Source organism: Gymnoscopelus braueri (assembly GCF_963280865.1).
Source record: "Gymnoscopelus braueri genome assembly, chromosome: 22".
In the NCBI taxonomy this organism is placed as follows: Eukaryota; Metazoa; Chordata; class Actinopteri; order Myctophiformes; family Myctophidae; genus Gymnoscopelus; species Gymnoscopelus braueri.
In genome coordinates this window covers 26287508-26304425 of record NC_137624.1, presented here as the reverse complement: position 1 = coordinate 26304425, position 16918 = coordinate 26287508, and the positions used below count along the sequence as shown (strand labels likewise).

General features: G+C 44.0%; 1 protein-coding gene across 1 annotated transcript in view; it reads left to right on the top strand.

The window, feature by feature from the left end:
• The window catches only part of astn2 (astrotactin 2), a gene marked incomplete at both ends in the record, with an annotated part of 625858 nt that overhangs the window by 522356 nt on the left and 86584 nt on the right, over positions 1-16918 (top strand). The window contains 2 exons of the mRNA XM_080420257.1: positions 13828-13961; positions 15915-16063. Of these exons, the coding sequence (XP_080276383.1) occupies positions 13828-13961; positions 15915-16063 (283 nt within the window). The remainder of the gene's footprint in view (positions 1-13827; positions 13962-15914; positions 16064-16918) is intronic.

Sequence of the window (16918 nt, the reverse complement as noted above, 5' to 3'; positions counted from 1 at the left end):
ACGTTTGGGCTCATAGCACATTCTCCTTCTCCACGGCTGTCGTCTGAAAGAAAGGTAGATCAGATGGAATCATATCTTTGACACCGTTGGGAGTCATCAAGCATTATCGTCTCTGTCGTGTGGAAACCTCATTATGTCCGAAACTGTATACTTTTCACGATTCCAATTCAAAAGTAGCAAAGGCATCAAAAGTAGCAGATCCACAAGCTCGCCGCGCCGCGTTTCGAGCTTGTGGATCTGCTACTTTTGATGCCTTTGTGTGGCGCTTCAGTGTGATTAATTAGGGCGTTCATTTACCCCAAAAAACTCAACAAGTTAAAATATGGATATAAGAGGTTTCTGCCCAACAGCAACGATATAGCCTACTGTAACATATTTGTTGTCAACGTTGGGTCCAGGGATCACCAGCGGTCCAAATGGACCCTTGCCCGCTGTGTGTGTGTGTTCGTGTGTGTGTGTGTGTGTGTGGGGGGGGGGGGTGACTCACCTATGTTATTGACCTTTATGAAAACATGATGATGCTGATGATGCATCCGTCTGAACAAACTGACACAGATGTACACACACACACACACACACACACACACATGCACGCACACACACGCATTACAACCCCCTACTACCCCCGCCACACCCACGGGGAACAGACTGGCTCATGCTATCCCACCCCCCCCCCCCCAATCAAGCATCTAATTACCTCTGCTTCTGAAATTACAGTGGGGCAGCAACAATACCAGGAGCAAAAACGACAACAAACACACGCACGTGCGCACACACACACACACACACACACACACAAGCACACGCACACAAACAAAGCCCCCTGTATACGTGCCGCCCATAGCAAGCACCACAGCCCCTGAAGAAAATAAGGCACAATCAATAGCAGACAGACCCTAGCGGGCTCCCATCGATAGATAAACGTGAGGAAGAGCAAAATGTCCTCTTTTTTTTCTTCTTTCTTTCTCCCCTCCCTCCCTTCCTCTTTCGCCCCCCCCCCCCTTGCCCCCATCCACCCCCCTTCACCCCCCCCCCATCCCCCTGGTCTTCTGGGGACGTAAGGCTATGAACAGCAGGGGAAAGAACAGCTAGACTGTAGTGGATTGCTCTGGCAGCCACTCAGCCCCCTCTGAGGTAGCTCGCGGCGGGGTTATTAGCTTCTCATTGATGTCATCGACCCCCCGGGGAGGGCAGGGAGACCGCCGCTTTCCTCCACCTTCCACCTCCACCTAAACCTCCTCCTCCTCCTCCTCTCCTCTCCTCTCCTCTCCTCCACCTCCTCCTCTTCTCTCTCTCTCTCATCTTCTCTCGGCTGCAACTGTCACTGCTAACCTGGAAGACTATAATTCTATGTAGAATGACAGACACAGTACCTTGACTTCCTCTGTCAAATTGAGTTGTATGCTGCGTGCGCGCACGCATGCATGACTACATGTGCACGCACGCACGCACACACACACACACACACTACTAATTTTATGTTTGGTTCTTCTTCTGACCTCAGTCCCCCCATGCAATCAAAATGGAAGCCCAATTGCTGAGGATGCATCAGTGCATACATTCAGTGGTGTAAAGTAACTAAGTACATTTACTCAAGTTCTGTACTTAAGTACAATTTTGAGGTATTTGTACTTTAATGGAGTATTTCCAATTTCCAGTACTTTTACTTCTACTCCACTACATCTCAGAGGCGAATATTGTGCTTATACTCCACTACAATTATTTGAAGACTTTAGTTACTAGTTACTTTGTAGATTTTGATTATTATTACAAAACATACATTAACCACTTCAGCCCTATATACATTTCGGCAAAATAGCCGATCTACAGGCTCACAATGCATTGTGAGCTTGTAGATCTGCTAATTTGATATTTGATAACTTGAAACGGGACATTCTGCATAATGAGCTACTTTTACTTTTGGTACTTCAAGTACATTTTGATGCCAATACTTTTGTACTTTTACTCAAGTACATTTTAAATTCCGGACTTTCACTTGTCATATTGCAGTATTGATACTTTTACTTAAGTAAAACAAATTGAGTACTTTTTCCACCACTGCAGTGCATACATTCATATGTGTGCGTGCGTGCGTGCATGCGTGTGCGTGCATGCGTCCACAACAGGGCCTATTTATATATATATATGAGCCCCTGTCTCAGCTAAACTACCTGCGTCTTTCAATGCTCTCTTTCTGGCTGCCTGGCTGTTTGACAGGCCATGTCATGTCCCTTTCATGTCAATCTGGTCATTATTGAGCCAAAGGGGGGATTATGTTACTATGTGAAATTACCCTGTCTGCCTCCTTGAGAAATGGCCCAGTGGAAGAAGGGAAGGGGGGAGGACGGGACGGGGGGGATGAGTAGCAGAGTTAAAGGAAAGAAAAGGGGGGAAAAAAAGAAAGGGAGCATACATCCCCAAGCATCTATAGCGTGATGCTGTTTTCATTGTAGCACTGACATGGACCCTCTTTGGCTCGGTGTGTGGCTCTGTCAAACAGGAGGATAGTGCTGGCTCCCTCCCTGTCCCTCCCTCCCTCCCTCTCTCTCTCCCTCTCCCTCCCATGTCTCCAGTGGTTCCAGGGCCAGTTTGGGGATTTGGGGAGGGGGAGAAAAGCCATGTCTTTGAGGCTGTTTCGTGTGACACGGACATGAATGCGTAGGGTTTTATCAGCCCCGATCTGAAAACTAAATGGTGGTATCCCTCAAGAGCTGAGTGGGATCCATTGATAGGAATTCCTGACCCCACCACGCACTGAGCCCCTGTGGGACCGCCAGCCATGCAGGCAGTGACTCCTCTGCCCGTTTGAGAACGCTGGTTCTCAAAGTGGGGTCCGGCGAGGACCCCCGGGGGGTCCTTGATGGGGATCCAACAAAATTTAGGAACGGTTTAAACGGTATTTTATTTTTCAGCAATTTTCGAAAAACCGAGGCAAGAATCTTGACAAAAATGTTGACAGATCTTCTCTTGGCCGTGGCAAAAAAAAAAGCTTTTAAAATGGAGCGTCCAAGGCCAAATACAAATGAATTTTTGGGGGTCCTTGACATGGAAGTGTTTGAGTACCACTGACGCACACACACACACGCACACACACGCACACACCTCCTCTGTTTTATTGCCAGAGACAAATACCTCAGTGGATAAATAAATAATCCAACGCCGGTGGAGGTTGCCAGCGGCCCCGTGTCCTGTGCTGCTGTGATTGAGTTATGGCGGACCTTTTGAACAAATTGGCTGTGAGACTAATGACTCAGAATGCTCTATATCTTGCCGAGTGGGCCCCCCCCTGTCATGCTCACACCATACCCCTGCGCACCGACCACACCATATACGTACCTCCCTTCACCCACTATTAGGTTTTTTTTCCCATAGCCTTCGCCCTGCTCATTCATAAAGCAATGGTGGAAGAAGCCACTCGCACTCCTTTTCGGAAAAGTATCAATAACCTAATAATGTAGAAATGCTCTGTTACAAGTGAAAGTCTGGTATTCAAAATGTATTTGCGTAAAAGTACAAAAGTATTGCCGTCAAAATATACTTAAAGGGATAGTTCACCCCAAAAATTACTTTTTTTGACCGGAACCGGCAGCGGTCCGCTGGTCATCCAATTATTAGCTTAGGAATGTGACAAGAATCCATGAATCCATGAATTCAAGTCTCCATGGGGTGATTCATCGATTGAGAACATTTTGGGGGGGTGAACTATCCCTTTAAAGTACCAAAGGTAAAAGTACACATTATGCATAATGTCCACATTTCACAAGTTTTCAAATGTACTATATGCATAAAAAATGCTTATATGCGTCGCGTACGACACGTATACGTCACGATGCCACGCGTCGCAACGCATTGTGTGCTTGTAGATCGGCTATTTTCAAATAACCAAAGTTTATATATATAGGGCTGAAGTGGTTAATTAATGTTTTGTAATAATAATCAAAATCTGCAAAGTAACTATAGCTAATGTTTTCAAATAACTGTCGTGGAGTAAAAGTACGATATTTGCCTCTGACATGTAGTGGAGTAGTGGAAATACTCAACTAAGTAAAGTATCACCACAACATTATACTTAAATACATTTCTTGAGTAGATGTACTGAGTTACTTTCTACCACCGACCATACCTCCCTCCACCCCCAATTTGTCCCCCCCCCCCTCTTTTTCTAACTTTCACCCTGCTCATTCATTCATAAGAGCCGTTTCCTGCATGAGGTGACCCTCAGACATACGTAGCTTTGACTCATGCAGCCCTTCTAAACTTGTTAAACAGAGCTTCGGAAGTTGGGTGGGAAGAGGTGAGGCGAGGGGGGGGGGGGCTAAGAAGTTTATAAGGAAGTTTATAAGGCAGTGTTTGGGAAACCACTGTTTCCAACCACTGTTTGTGTCAGGGCCATAGAGTTATAATATATCTAGAAGACGGACTACCCCGACTATTGATTTCAATGAAAGTTGCTCACCAGCTCACCAGCGTTTGAGACACCCGGAAGAACGCTCTACTTTCGCATTTTTCTCGATTTGAGCACCACATTTTGGTGCCCAAATGCGGAAGACTTGAGCACCGAGCAGGCGCACTAGGTTTTCAAACGGCAGACGCATACGCAGTGGCGTTTTAAGTATTGCAATCCCAGATTTGACCACCATCACTGTTGTACCGTGGTTCTGGGGGCTTGGTAGGGACCCAACCCATTCCAAGTTTTGGAACCACTGCTCTGAACCGTGTCTGCTTCTCTCTGTGTTTTCTCTCTCCCGCCTCTTTCTCTCTTTCGTGAAAAACTTTTTTCAAATATTTTCAAACAATTTAACTCACTGAGTGCCAGAATTATTTCTGGCTATGTTGTCCCAGTGCCAGAGATTTTTTCAAAGTAAAAAAAAAGTGCTTAGGAAGCGAGATACAGCCTTTTTCAGTTATAAGTTAAACAAGGAGTGGATGGAGCTGCAAATCTTTAGATTATGATATCCTGGGTTCTGAAAAAACGGTAAAACACGTGAAACACGTGAATAGCACTCAATGAGTTAAGAAATGTCCTACATTTTCTAAATAAAAACAATTGGGAAAAATTGCCGATCTACATGTGATATTACCATTGGTAACCAGCCAAGTTACAGATAACGTGCTCCTTTTTTGTGTTTGAGGAATCCCCAAATGTAATGGCTAACACAATGACCATATGCAATGCATGCTGTCAACAATCAGATTGTTGACAGCCAGGTGTGTCTATCCTAGACCAGGTGTTCCTATCCTAGAACACCTGGTCTAGGATAGGAACACCTGGTCTAGGATAGGAACACCTGGTCTAGGATAGGAACACCGGGTCTAGGATAGACACACCTGGTCTAGGAGAGGAACACCTGGTCAACACCTGGTCTAGGATAGAACACCTGGTCTAGGATAGAACACCTGGTCTAGGAGAGGAACACCTGGTCTAGGAGAGGAACACCTGGTCTAGGAGAGGAACACCTGGTCAACACCTGGTCTAGGATAGAACACCTGGTCTAGGAGAGGAACAACTGGTCAACACCTGGTCTAGGATAGAACACCTGGTCTAGGATAGACCAGGTGTTCCTATCCTAGACCAGGTGTTCTATCCTAGAGCAGGTGTTGACCAGGTGTTCCTCTCCTAGACCAGGTGTGTCTATCCTAGACCAGGTGTTCTATCCTAGACCAGGTGTTCTATCCTAGACCAGGTGTTGACCAGGTGTTCCTCTCCTAGACCAGGTGTGTCTATCCTAGACCAGGTGTTCTATCCTAGACCAGGTGTTCTATCCTAGACCAGGTGTTGACCAGGTGTTCCTCTCCTAGACCAGGTGTGTCTATCCTAGACCAGGTGTTCTATCCTAGACCAGGTGTTCTATCCTAGACCAGGTGTTCTATCCTAGACCAGGTGTTGACCAGGTGTTCCTCTCCTAGACCAGGTGTGTCTATCCTAGACCAGGTGTTCTATCCTAGACCAGGTGTTGACCAGGTGTTCCTCTCCTAGACCAGGTGTGTCTATCCTAGACCAGGTGTTCTATCCTAGACCAGGTGTTCCTCTCCTAGACCAGGTGTGTCTATCCTAGACCAGGTGTTCCTATCCTAGACCAGGTGTTGACCAGGTGTTCCTCTCCTAGACCAGGTGTTCTATCCTAGACCAGGTGTTGACCAGGTGTTCCTCTCCTAGACCAGGTGTGTCTATCCTAGACCAGGTGTTCTATCCTAGACCAGGTGTTCCTATCCTAGACCAGGTGTTAACCAGGTGTTCCTCTCCTAGACCAGGTGTTCCTCTCCTAGACCAGGTGTTCCTCTCCTAGACCAGGTGTTCTATCCTAGACCAGGTGTTCCCCAACTATTTAGCTCGAGACCCAAAAGATGAGAAGAAGAAGTTGTGAGCTTGTAGATCGACTATTTTCACTATTCTTCAAAGGTTCTTTTTTTCTCAATGTCCTAGACCACTGATTACCAATGTTTTATGTATATTTTGCGCCGTATTTAAATAGCCGATCTACAAGCTCACGACGTGTCACGGGCATCGTGAGCTCGTATATTCCGCCCGTAATGACATGCCCAAAATAGGAACGCCTGGTTTCAAGTGGTTTAGAAACCAGGACACTTCGTATAATTGCTGATACCAATCTGTTGGTCCGAAGTCGCAGATAATGGCCTATGTATTGGCCAGACCCAGACAGATATATCGTTTTTGGGGGGGGGGGGCTCTAGTTTCAGGGTTCCCCAATGACCTGGCCCCTGTGGCCCCCCGCCATCACCATCACACCCTCTCTCCCGTAATGAGCTGACCCTCCGGCCCGTCTACACTGCCCTTTTTTCCTGGAAGTACAACTTCTTCATCCCGGGTTCCTAGAAACAGCCCCTGTGCTCCGTTGTTAACACCATTAGGCCTCAATGATTCGATGACTCACACAAATGTACACATGTACACACACCCACGCACACACACACACACACACACACACACACACACACACACACACACACAGGCACACAGGCACACAGGGACACGCACACAGTCCCTGTTGATGGCGTTCTGTGTATACGCCGACTTGGACCCTTCACCACAACTGGTGATCATCTGATAAATCAATACTGCGGGCCAGCTGGTCATTGTTTTCATGTATTAGCCTCGGAAGATAGACAGTAATATGGCTAGTTTAGACTGGCCAAACAGATTAATACATTAAGGAGGTCGCAGTGACCTGCCCTGCCTTCTTGTAAGTCTACGGCTGCTCCGAAAGTGAGAGATCCAACCGCTCGCTTTGGTGCCAGTGAGTCTGCAGGCTCCACAATGATGTCAAGGCTTGGAATTTGTGGCACAACACAGTTTGCTGCTGCTGCTGCTTCGCTGACGCTGATGGCTCTGTGTGGCCTTTAAGGAGTTCACTGATCTCGTCGTCTTGTTCGAAACCAGGGGGGGGGTGTGATTACATTTCAGCTCAATTTGTCGGGTATCAATAAGGTCAATGGGGATGAATAGTGGCATATTTTGTTGTAACGGTAGAGCCGCGGTGTTATTGTAACCATGTGCGGGCAGCCGGCACTGGTTCCCCAAAACGCAATCTATGTCATGACTGTAAAAAAAAACAACAACAAAAACATGTTTATTTGTATTAGTTAAAAATCCGGAATTCAAAATTTACTTGAGTAAAAGTACAAGAGTATTGGTATCAAATTGTGCTTAAAGTACCAAAAGTAGAAAGCACTCATTATGTAGAATGTCCCGTTTTCAAATGTACACAAATCTTTAGAAAATGGCAGATCTACAAGCTCACAATGCGTCGCAGCTTGTAGATCGGCTATTTTCCAATTGCCGAAATGTATATAGGGCTGAAGTGGTTACTGTATGTTTTGTAATAATAATCAAAATTACAAAGTAACTAAAGATTTCAAATACACTTAAAAGTAAAAGTATAATATTTGGATCCGAGATGTAGTGGAGTAGAAGTAAAAGTACTGGAAATTGGAAATAGTCAAGTACAAATACCTCGAAATTGTACTTAAGTGCACTACTTAAGTAAATGTACTTAGTAGTTACTTTCCACCACTGATTTCTTGCATAGGGGATTGTTTTTTGCTTTTTTTCTTTTCGGGTTCTTCTCCCCCTTTTCTTCTGGTCCAAGTTGTTACAAAATGTATATGGATCTATCTGTGTTCTGGGAAGTGCATGATCTGTGTGGTTAATCAATACGGTATCGAGTATCTTCCTCTGCTCTGCCATGACTCGGCTAACGGCGTTGGGACATATATATATATGCACAAAGTACTTTCTCCTGGCCGTATATATGTGTTCATCATCTCATTGAGGGGTTTTCCTCCCTGACGCAGCTTCTTTCCTTTTTTTTTTCCTTGTGCACCTGCAAGAAGACATGTTTCCCTTCTTTTTCTTTTTTTTCCCTCCCACCATACGCATATAGCATGTAGGCTTAGCTTGTGTCAGATAACAATGTCATGAGCACGTTTGTTATACTTTTCCTATTGTGTTTTTTTTGTGTCTTCTATTGTCTTCTTCAGTTTTACCTCCTTTACTGCCACCCCCTAAACCCCGCCCCTTGAACCCCCCACCCCCCCACCCCTTCTCTTAACCACAATTAGATTCAGTGTTTATCCAGCGGAGACTGGCTTGCATTTCTGCTCAAATGTAAATATGGTGGTAATCGCTTTTGTCTATTTTTCACATGTGCAGCCATGCAGTCAAGCGCACAGACCCTGTATGTGTGGCTTTTTTCTAGGAATCCGGTGGTAAATGCATCGTGGTCCATGTGGTCTCTCTCTCTCATGCCCCCCAGCAGCGAAGGTCATTTCTCATTTCTCGTTGTTTGTCTAGTCTGCGGATGCGTTGCACGGACCCCATCATGCTCCAAGCTTTTCCCTGTCGTGTTTGGTCTGTGGTCTGCTTCCCATTGACAAAAGGTGGCAAAGACCCTCGCTGTTATTGGTTTCTGCCAGCAGTTATATAGCCACATGGCTTCAGAAGAGGAGACTGACTGGGGGGAGAGCCATGCAATAACCTTTTCCCCCTCTTTTTTTCTAGAGCAGGGGTTCCCAAAACCCTTTCAGCTTGAGGTCTCAAAGAAAAACTTGTGTCTGGACCTATAGACTTACTGTATAAAAACAAAAACAAAAAACTGCTCTAAAACTCTGATGATTGCTATTGTTGAACGCTGTACGTAACTAAATATCTGCAACTCTATGCAAACTTACAGCTCCGCTGAATGCTGTTAATACCCCTACGGACCAAATGATGTGAAAATGCTAATAATGTATCTAAGGACCTGAGCTGTATGTGTGTGCATGTATGTTTCCTTTTTGTAAAAAAAAAAAAAAAAAAAAAAAGTGATTGCAGGGAAAACTTGTCCGTGGCCCCAAATGGGTCATCGACCCAATGTTTGAGAAACAGTATCCTAGAGCTGTGGTTCTCAAAGTGTGGGTGTGGGGAGGGGAGGGGTGGGAGTGGGGTCCAGGGACCCCCAGGGTTACAGGTCTGTAAACTCTTGAGAGTACGGGTCAGTTTGGTCCCATTTGTCGTACACTCTTAGAGTTATGGGGGTTCTTGAAAAAAAATAATATATATATGTTATGGCCATGGTCTGCCCCCCTCTGTAACAAGTGCCCGTTCAGCAGGCTGGTCTGGAGGGGGCTGGGTTGGAGGGGGGGTGTAAGGGGAAAGCCTCTGATTCTATGGCTTCAGGGAGGTGGGGCTCAGGGTTTGGACTGTGGGAGTGTCTTTTCCAATACCTTCCTCTTGTCTTTGTGCATGGCCCATTCTAGCATTGTTGTGGCTGCTGTAGGGCGAGACGTCTAGAAGAGGGTCTGTGTTTTTGTGGGTCTGTCTGTCTGTCTTATCTGCCGCCCACAGCTAATCATAACTTGACTGATCAGCATCATTTATTTATGGTTATGTCTGAGTCATACTGGTATGCCATATGGCCGTATGCGGTTTGTTTATCTTTTGTTTGTCTGAGTCAGAGTGACCGTTTCCATTTTCCAATTCTCCACTACATCTCAGCGGCAAATATTGCACTTTTTACTCCACTACTACTTTGAAAACTTTAGTTATGAGTTACTTAGAAGATTTAGATTACTATTACAAAACGTACATTAACCAATTAAGCCCTATTTTATACTTCAGCTCATCTTCAATCGCCGATAGCCACAATAGCTGATCCACAAGTTTGTGTGGCGAATGCAATACGTGGTTAGTTTGTAGATCAGCTTTTTTTTTTTACGAGAAAAAGTTTTGTTGGCAGACTTTGTGTAGAGAGGGGGAAAGTGGTCCAATTACAGAGCCAAACTCAGCTCCAGTTTACCAAGTTCTAGAGAGGTTTAAGTGGTTAAGTTAAAAAGTCTTGTGTAATGATTCCTTCTCATTTGGTATGCTTTCCTGTCTTCAGTTTTCCTCTCTTCACACTCTGTCCTCTTCAGTTCCTTCCATCTAGGTCCATTGTGTTCTAAGAACTATATCCACTGAGAAGTGGCACTGGAGGGCGTAGTCACTCACCATGAAAGACCCCTTCAGCTTCTCCCCTTCAGCTAAAGAACCAAGTGTTCTGGAAGTGTCAACATCCTCTCCTGGTTAAAGCCCCCCTTTTGCTCTTTATTAAGCAGCACTGTTTGCCTCTCTGGTCAAGGATATTCCCAAATTCATCTGAAAATGTGCCTTCAACTAATCAGCTCCATGTCAGAAATCCTCTTTGGGCATTTTCTCTAATGAAAGGGGGAGCAAATCAATCGCTAATTGGAGTGTGCGTGAGAATGTGTAGTATGTGTCGTGCGTGCTTGCGCGTGTCACATGCACAGGCAATGGACAAACAGAGAATCCCTTTAAAGATAATGTGCAGTGTTGTCAGTTTCTTTCCCCACAAGTGAGTGAATGTCATGGTTTATCCTATTCAATCCTGGAACGTATCTGTGTCACTTTAAATTTATTTGGCTATTAAAAAATTGCAGATATACAGGCTCAAGCTCTATGAGCTTGTAGATCTGCTATTTTTGAAAAAAAAACAATCGTGAAAATGTGTGCAAATCTTTCAATAGATATATATATATATATATATATATATATATATATATATACAGTTTTAACTCAAATCTTTGCTTCTGGGGGGTCCCTGGAACAACATATTTTGAGATGGGTTCGCAGGCAAATGCATATCATTTTGGGGGTCCTTGACAAAAAAGAAAAACTGTTAGGATTTAGAAGACATTTATAGAATCCCCAGAAGCAAAGATTTGAGTTACAAAATGTTAACTTAAAAAAAAAATCATGATAAAAAAAAAAGCACACCTACAAGCTCATAGCGCGGCACTCGCCGTGCTATGACTTTGTAGATCTGCTATTTTTGAATAGCCAAAAGTATAAAATAATGGTTATAGCTAAAAAAATCTAAAACGACACGGAATGTGTTTTCCCGTTCTTAATGGGTTATTAGGGCAAAGGCGACGCTTCTTTTGTTTTGGCTTTGTTTATGGAGACGCCTGGTGCTCGGTGATAATGTTTCCGCGTTGGTTCCGGTGTCTCTGTTCGGCATTATTTATTTTTTTGCCATCGTGATCAAGCGCATCTTTGCGTTTTGTCTGCGCGGAGAAGGCACTGCCAACCAATTAGAACACATAAATAACTAAGTGCTCCATTGATCCGCTGGTGTGACGGGGTGGGGGGGGGGGGGGCAGAGTGCCTTAGCAAACTCCATTGAACTCTTCTCCCAGCCGTGTCTGAGGCCTCAGGGAAAGCATACGGATGTTATTCTTTATCACTTTTACAGTAATATTGGCATTTTGCTGCCTTTTAGAAGGCTGACTGAGGCTCCACCTTTGATTTTTGTGTGTGTGTGTGTTTGACTGTTGATGAAGCAGCACAAAATCAAACAGATTGTAGGGAGATGACGTTGGTAGCCGCCAATGCCTCCGGCTGGGCGATATTTCTTCTTAATTAGATTGAACTACTTGTATACTACGTATATAATACCCTTCCTTGGCTGAAAAAACTTTTAGTCTTAGGAGACACGGGCCATTCTCCTCTCTATTCATCTCTGCCTTTATCTCTTTACGTTTGTGTTTTCATTCTTCTCTCTCTCTCTGTGTGTGTGTGTGTGTGTGTGTGTGTGTGTGTGTGTGTGTGTGTGTGTGTGTGTGTGTGTGTGTGTGTCTCTCTCTCTCTCTCTCTCTGACACACACACACACACACACACACACACACACACACACACACACACACACACACACACACACACACACACACACACACACACACACACCGTGTCACACACAGAGTGTAGTGACCTTTCCAAATCCACCATTCCCAATTATAGGAAGGCAGAGACATCTCAGTGACATCAGTGATCTCACAGAGGTTTTCAACCCCCAGTTTGATATGCATCAGGCCACGGACCCCCATTCCATCCTTTTTTGTTTGTTTTTATCTCTGGGACCCCAATACTTACTGTAGTCAGCACTGTGTCCCCCCCTTTTTTTCTTTTTTTATTTCAACATATTTTCAAAAAATAATATATTTTTTTCATACACTAAAAATAAATTCAAACAATTTTTCTAAAGAATTTCCATTTGGTTCCATTTGTACACTCTCAAGAGTTACAGACCCATAAGGTTCCATTTGGTCCTCCTGGTGGTCCCCGGACCAGACGTTGAGAAACACACTGACATCATAGACACACCCCTCACCCATCTGACATCATAGACACACCCCCTCACCCCTCTGCCTCTACCAGCAGAGGTGAGAAAGCTGTGAGAATCTCCCCTCCACCACCTACGTGTGTGTCTGTATGTGTGCGTGTGTGTTACTATACTTGTCAGGGCCAGATGTCCCCACACATTTAGTAGAATTTGACATAATTTATTAACACAAATCTTCTCCTCTGGGGACCCCCAAAATCTAATTTTGGGGGTTCTTGGCACGAAAAAGTTTGAGATCTACTGATTTAGAAGGAATTTGTAGAATCAGCCTCAGGTCTTATAGTGGGTTAAGATCTTCATGTCCTCACAAGCATAGTAATATAAACGTGTGTGTGTGTGTGTGTGTGTGTGTGTGTGTGTGTGTGTGTGTGTGTGTGTGTGTGTGTGTGTGTGTGTGTGTGTGTGTGTGTGTGTGTGTGTGTGTGTGTGTGTGTGTGTGTGTGTGTGTGTGTGTGTGTGTGTGTGTGTGCGTGCGCTTGCGTGAAGGTTCGTAAGCCCGTGCACATTGAAATGGCGAGGCGGAGAGACGTACATGCAGTGGTGGAAAAAGTACTCAAATGTTTTACTTAAGTAAAAGTACCAATACTGCAGTGTAGAAATAATCTGTTACAAGTAAAAGTTCGGTAATCTGATTACCGAACTTTTACTTGTAACAGATTATTTCTACACTCATTTACTTTTACTTGAGTGAAAGTACAAAAGTATTGGCATCAAAATATACTTAAAGTACCAAAAGCAAAAGCACTCATTGTGCAGCATGTCCCATTTCACAAGTTCAAAATGTATAGAAATCGTTTGAAAATAGAAGATGTACAAGCTTGTAGATCGGCTATATCAAATGGCCGAAATATGTACTGTATATGGATGAAGTGGTTAATGTATGTTTTTGTGATATTAACACAACATTTGCCTCTGATATGTAGTGGAGTAGAATTTGGAAATACTCCAGTAAAGCAAAAGTACCTCAAAAGTGTACTTAAGTACAGTATTTGAGTAAATGTACTTTGTTACTTTACACCACTGCCTGCATGAGTCAACGTTGACACCGGAGGTAGAGAGGGGCGAGCAAGTGAGGAGGAGGAGGGGAGAGAGGGAGGAGCACGTATACCAGGAGATAATTGCATTTTTCTCACCTGTTACTTTTCACAGGCCTTCAAGAGCGCCACGATGAGCTCATACTGGTGTGCCGGAAAGGGCGATGTCATCGACAACTGGTGTCGGTGTGACCTGAGTGCCTTGAGCAAAGATGGCCTGCCCAACTGCAGTCCCCTGAGGCAGCCCATGTGAGTATACGAGCAGTGGTGGGAAATAGTACTCAAGTATTTGTTTTACTTGAGTAAAAGTATCAATATTGCAATGTAGAAATATACTCTGTTACATGTAAAAATGTCCGGAATTCAAAATGTACTATAAAAGTACCAAAAGTAGAAAGTGCTCATTACGCAGAATGCCTCGTTTCACAAGTTTTCAAATGTATGCAAATCATTTGAAAATAGCCGATCTACAAGCTCACAATGCGTGCTTGTGGAGCTGTAGATTGGCTATTTTCAAATGGCCGAAATGAAAATAGGGCTGAAGTGTGTAATGTATGTTTTTTAATAATAATGAAAATATACAAACAACAAAAATGTTGTGGAGTAAAAGTACAATATTTGCCTCTGACATGTAGTGGAGTAGAAGTAAAAGTACTGAAAATTGGAAATACACCAGTAAAGTAAAAATGCCTCAAAATTGTACTTAAATACAATACTTGAGTAAATGTACTTAGTTACTTTACGCCACTGAGTACGAACGTGACTCTTGACCTTTTCAGGGCTGAGTGTGATTGAGCTGACTGCACACAACTATCGATTATCTGCTTAGCGATTATTCTATTGATTATAAAGACTAACATTGTACTTCCATTACATTTCTAGGAAGGGAAGGACCCTTGGGGATACAAACATACAATAATACATTATATAGCTCTGTGGCGTGTTGTGAGCGTTGTAGATGGGGTATTTTTTAATACCCCAAAATATTCAATAGAGCCTTAGTGTTTAACAACTTAAACCCCAGCATCGTTATTGTGGGGAAAGCTTTAGCTGAAAATAGCCGATCGACAAGCTCACAATGCGACGAAACTCGCATTTCCCCACTATTTCCCACAATAACAGAAAACAGAAAAGACACTATATTGACCCCTGAGGGACTCCAGATGTTCCCTCGTTTTGCTGGGGACCCCCTCAACCATATATGGGCATAAAAGGGACACATTGAACGGGACTCAAATATTTCATTTAGTTGCTGTCGGGATGGAAACCTCATAATGTCCAAAAAACGTTCCTTTTCTATTATTATTTTTTTAAACGTTTTAAAATAGTGAAAATAGCCGATCGTATTGTAGATCGGCTATTTTGGCTGCTTTTGTGCGACACTCTTGTATGATGAAGTAGGTCATTCATTTACGAGGTACGAGGTTTCTTGCCTGACGGCGACGATTTGCACATAGCACATCCCAGACCATACCCTAAAACCAAGGATATATTGCTGTTGGAGATGTGTGCCGCGAGCTCAGTCCCCAAGGTTCTAATTGCTGTCAGTCAGCCTTAACACCCTCCAGAAAGAACATGAGGTTCTGCTCTCTCACCTAAGGTGACTTAATAATAGTCTGGGGACTGTTGTTTTGTGAGTCATACCCTTCAGCCACCGTTTCCCCCGATAACTTTCATTGAGAAACGGAATAAGACCTTCAAAGGCACAAAATGGGGAGATATACAGTTTTGACTAGAAAGACGTGTCAAAAACAATGAATGACTGTAGAAGTGGCCTATACCGACAAGCCTCTCCGACCTATACTTACTTACTTTACTTTATTTGAGTATTTCTATTACTTTTATACTTCTACTCCACCTCAATTCAGAGGCAAATGTTCTTTTTATTTACCCACTTCGCTCAGTATCGGTGTTGCCAGATCTTGCGAGAGAAATAAGCAACCAGGTCTATGAGAACAAGCCCAAAAGAAGCGAGCATAGGCCACATGAGCACTTATTATGAATCGGATATTTGAAAATAGACGATCTACAGGCTCACAATGCGTCGCATGTGAGCTTGTAGATCGGCTATTTTCAAAACAATCTTTTTAAGATGTTTCAAAAATTATTCGAAATGTTTCAAGCAAATGTTGTCCTTTTTATTGAGCCCTTTCACTCAGTATGTCTGCTTTTTCTTCCTCATTGTGTCCTCTCTCCTGTTAGCATGCGCCTTGCACCTCACCTGGAGCCCTCCAGCACCATGGTGGCCCTGGAGTGGATGGACGTGGAGCCTCTGATCGGATGCAAGGTCTCCGACTACATCCTCCAGCACAAGCGGGTGGAGGACCCCTCCGAGGCAGAGATCTACACAGGTACACAAGACCAAGTTATTTTGGTGAATAGAGAGTACCGGTATGCACATGTGTCACTTTTCCACCGGGACACGCCCCCCTCATCTAGAGTGGCAAAACATTGAGCAGCATGGAGCGTTGGAGTTTGGAAGTGCTCGTTGGAAATCACTCAATGGTCCTGCATTATGTGCAATTTAGAAACAGCGCTTCCAAACTCTGACACTTAGACCAAGAATCACCTGCACAGAATTTATTGACAGAACGGTGGATTTTTATGAAACAAAAGCTTTGCAGATAGAAAGAGGATGATTCAAGCTTTCCGTACAGCTGCCATCATGTCGTAGCCTGGTAAACCCTCCCTCCGGAAATCTCATTTCTATTTGATTCCAGGAGTGAGTCTGGCCTGATCGCCCATTCTGCAATATTGGCTGCGGGCTGGAGTTGGGCGGGAGTAATACAGTTGACTGACAACCCCTTCAGCCAATGATAATTTTTCCCCTTCAGCCAATCAGCAGTTCACCAGTCTAATGTGACGCAACGGGACTTTTGAGACGGCCGTGCCCAAAATGGGTTGCCTTATTCGGATACATGGGTGTCACTGCCCACCCCTACCGGTTCTCTAAATTTTTATTTTTAAATAGGCTTTGTCATGATTAATTGACCACATATATGAAGTTAAACAAGTAAATTCTATCCAAACGATATCTTATAAGTAAATTCCGTGCCTCAAAATAGAAGTTAGAGAGCTTTTTGAAGTCAAAAAAATAGCGGAGAATATAGCGCACAAGAAAAAGATGGCTGCCGTTCGTGTTTTGGGCTCACTCGAACTCGCCACCTGATTGGCCAACTGTCGCTGTCAATCACAGAACGATGTGC